General features: G+C 35.0%; 1 protein-coding gene across 1 annotated transcript in view; it reads right to left on the bottom strand.

The window, feature by feature from the left end:
- LOC104498136 (calcium-activated potassium channel subunit alpha-1-like) overlaps window positions 1-3,649 on the bottom strand; it is a gene marked incomplete at its 3' end in the record, with an annotated part of 35,398 nt that overhangs the window by 4,061 nt on the left and 27,688 nt on the right. Inside the window, exons 6-8 of the mRNA XM_010141483.1 lie at window positions 3,494-3,604; window positions 1,718-1,823; window positions 231-313 (exon numbers count right to left, since the gene is read on the bottom strand). Coding sequence (XP_010139785.1) covers window positions 231-313; window positions 1,718-1,823; window positions 3,494-3,604 — 300 coding nt within the window. The remainder of the gene's footprint in view (window positions 1-230; window positions 314-1,717; window positions 1,824-3,493; window positions 3,605-3,649) is intronic.

The following is a 3,649-nucleotide window of genomic DNA, read 5'->3' as shown; positions in this document are numbered from 1 at the left end:
TTCTAAAGCAGCTACATTAAACCAGTTAGATAGGAATTTAGGGTATCCTCACCATGGTATACTCATCCTTGAGAGTATCTTGTAATTTGCCCCCTAAAAACAATCCTGCCACATTATTCAAGTGCAAGAGATCAGCAATAAAGCTGTGGATGGCTATAGCCTATATGGACACCAGAAGTTAGCGAATCAGAGTTAAGAACCAAAAACCCATTAAAAACTTATGAGTTTACCTCATAATATTGGAGGCATCTTCAGCATCTGGGTCAGCGCAGTATTTATTGGCAAGGATTAGGCACGCATCTGCTGACTCTATCTGAGACACCAAAGAAAAAGCAAACATAAATTACAACATGTCTTTCCATCTCTTCTTTCACCATAAAGTATTTGGGAATCCAACACTGCCATCATGAGTGTGAATGTCAGTTTTTAATACGGCTAATAAAAAATGTTACAAGGCTAACACGAGTTAATATGAGTAATTATAATAGCTCTCATATACACATAGCAATTTCCTGAAACTTGGTTCTGATGCTCAGACCAGGTCAATAGTTCAATTATTGACTATTTGTATCAGCTGAGGTTCAATGGAGTTTACGGACATATCTTTTGTAAACAGATACCGAAGTTTAGACCAGACCCCTAAATCCATAGGAAGTTCCTGCTATATCAGTACAGTGTTCCCACAAGTCCTGCAGCTTTGTTTGGGTATTTAAGTTCCTTCCTATTAGAGACAGGAAGAGGTGGTTGAACTGATAATTTCAAATCTGAGCACCAATTTTAAAAAGCATGAGGAGGAGAACTGATCTGTTCACAGGACCGACACGTTCACACAAACCTGAGCTCTATTTAACTCAAAGCAGATGACAAAAGTATTTTTCAGTATATACAACAAAATACCAAAACAAAGAAGGGTGGAATTCAGAACACAAAATACTAACACACAATTTACAGTCATAATTAGAACATTTCATTCTTATAAATTAAAACAGTGCATGTTGGGCTACAAGAGGTTAAGCAATTTCTGCAGTCAAAATGGACAAAAGACATAATTAGTACTCCTGAAAGTGTTAACATTGCACTGAAATATTCTTGGCTTAAGTAATCAGTTTACATTCCATTAAAGAAAAAAAAAGGAAAAAGAAACATATGAGTTAATGCTGTATCTGACAGCTTGCCATCTTTTTTTTCATTTAAGTTTCATGCTTTGCTTTAAGAGTACAAAATAATTTACCGTAGAGAATTGTAGACAATAAAACCATCTCATTTTAGCTACCAAAAATCTTAAATTCTATTTTTTTTCCCCTGGATTCAAGACAATAGAAAAAGCATTTGACAGGTGAAAAGTTATTTTCTAACCTTTCTGCTGAAGGTAAGACAATAGCATTTTAAGCAATTACTGTAAGACAATGTTCTATTATATCAAACATTAATGTAAAGTAGACTTCTGAACTAAATCCCAATGAAAAATTCATACAGAGTTTAATGGAATAGTAGATAATGTATCTGAAGCCACAGTGACACTGTAGTTTTGAAGATCTAAAGATATAGGGAAAGCAAGGTTTATAAGGACATATATTATAACTTATCAGGCAAGCTAATAAAGATTGAAAAACAATCTTTGGAAGTTACATAAAGAAGAGCTTTACCGTTTTTTTTTTCAAGTAATGCAACGAGTTCTTTAAAAAAGTCAATTAGCAGAACAGAACGGAGTTGTTACCTTCACTCTTGCCAGGTCATGGGGATTAAGGACTGAACCCTGATAAAATTCCACCTGAGTGAAGTGTCGTTTAAAAAGAGCTTCCAGCTCAAGGTTAGGGGAGATACTGCATTGGGAAGAGGAAGAAAACACAAGAGCACATGAGAAGTTGGTTTCCGTAACTGCCCCATTTCCCTAATTTATAAACCAACCCATTTATTTATTTCAGGTATTCAGACCTCTGCTGATCCTTTTCCTGTCTAGTAAGACAATGATCTTCTGCATGTCCACATCATTTTCAAAACAGCTGATTGCACCAAATAAGAAAGCTCAAGGCAAAATCACTAATAGCTGGAAAAGGAACCCTATAGGGACCCTGCGGCCTGTATGAGCTACAGTTGAAACAAACATAATTATGCTGTGACTTTCTGTCTGATTTCATTTTGCCATAAACAAAAAAATTAAATGGATCACAATTTATTATATAATGCGGCATCGACCTTGTAAATACTTTTTCTGATGCCGCTCATTAAAACAGAAGTGCATGAGACTTTGTCATGCCAGATGCTAAATTTAATAAGAAAATACAAGAAAAACATGCAAATAATTGTTTGTGAAGCTACAGACAAAACCAGGCACCAACAGGCAGCCAGGTGCTAAACTCCCTTCGTGTGCCTATGCATCTCCTGATTCCTATCACTGTGCATTTTCACTGTGGAAATATGTATCTCCGCTTTCCTCTCACAGTCAGTTCTTGTTGTTCCTTAGAGAAGGGAAACAAGCAAACAATGAATGTAATTACTCCAGGATATTGGGAAGGACTAGATAAAAAACCTGTACCATTGCTACTGATTCTTAAGTTTTTCACCTTCCTCTGTTGAATCATCACAAATGACTCTAACTTTTCAATAGTTTGCTTTGACAGTAAGAGCAGAACTTCCTGCTAATTGTAAAAATATTATTCATAGCTTGCAACACCTCTAAACAGATGCCATTCCAGAAAAGAAAATACCTTGCATACTGGCCCTCTATCACATGGTTATTTCTAGCAGCATCTACTCTAGGCACGACTATTCCATGTTGCACGGCACGTAAAGCAGAGACTGCAACAAACAGTGAGCACCTTGAACGCCTTTCCAAATCCCACATCAGAAAAGCGTGAGACTATGTGGGTGTAGGTATGCATACCTGGGTAAAGAGCAGTACTAATTACCACCATGACAAGAATTTCTTTTCTATCTTCACTACATCTGTAACGTATCTCATTATATTAAAATAAAATTTGTGGGTACATTTTGCTTTTTCTAAATATTTACCAATATGAAATATTCTTTTTTTCACAGTGAAATCAAAAGTGAACATGTGTTTTCAGATAACACAAGTTCATTTGACATACAGTAATTTTCACTAATTTTACTGACTTTATCCATTTTGGTAGTTTCACTAGAAATATTTGCCACTAAAGAAAATTGCCACATCCTATTTATTAGCATTTCTTTTTTAATATAATTTCATAATTCCATTCCCACTTTAACTGTGTGTTTATCTACCTCACAACTGACACAACTGGGTCTGAAATCTGTTTGGTTGAAACACTTACATTTAGCAATGGGTTATAAAAAATTGCAGAAAACCAACTTCTTTTTTTTCAAAATACATTGTTAACAAAAGTAATTGTAAACATTAATGGTATGATTTTTTGAGGCTTGAAAAATTCTCTGTCTTTCCCAAAAAGATACAGGTTAATTTAATGTTTTAGTAATAAATGAGAAAAACTAATTTCGAAAGATAACTCACTTATGCAGAAAGACGATTTCTACGTTGACATCATCCCTATCCTTGTGCAGGAAGTCCTTCAGGAAGTTGGACACACTTTCAAGCGTTATGTGACCACAGACAACTATGTGCCTGTTACAGAAAAATCAAGAGTTAATTTTGAAAAAAAAAAAAAAA

This window comes from Buceros rhinoceros, unplaced genomic scaffold (genome assembly GCF_000710305.1).
Source record: "Buceros rhinoceros silvestris isolate BGI_N320 unplaced genomic scaffold, ASM71030v1 scaffold11410, whole genome shotgun sequence".
Taxonomy (NCBI): domain Eukaryota; kingdom Metazoa; phylum Chordata; class Aves; order Bucerotiformes; family Bucerotidae; genus Buceros; species Buceros rhinoceros.
Note: the sequence above shows the minus strand (reverse complement) of the source record. Positions and strands in the feature narration are given on the sequence as shown.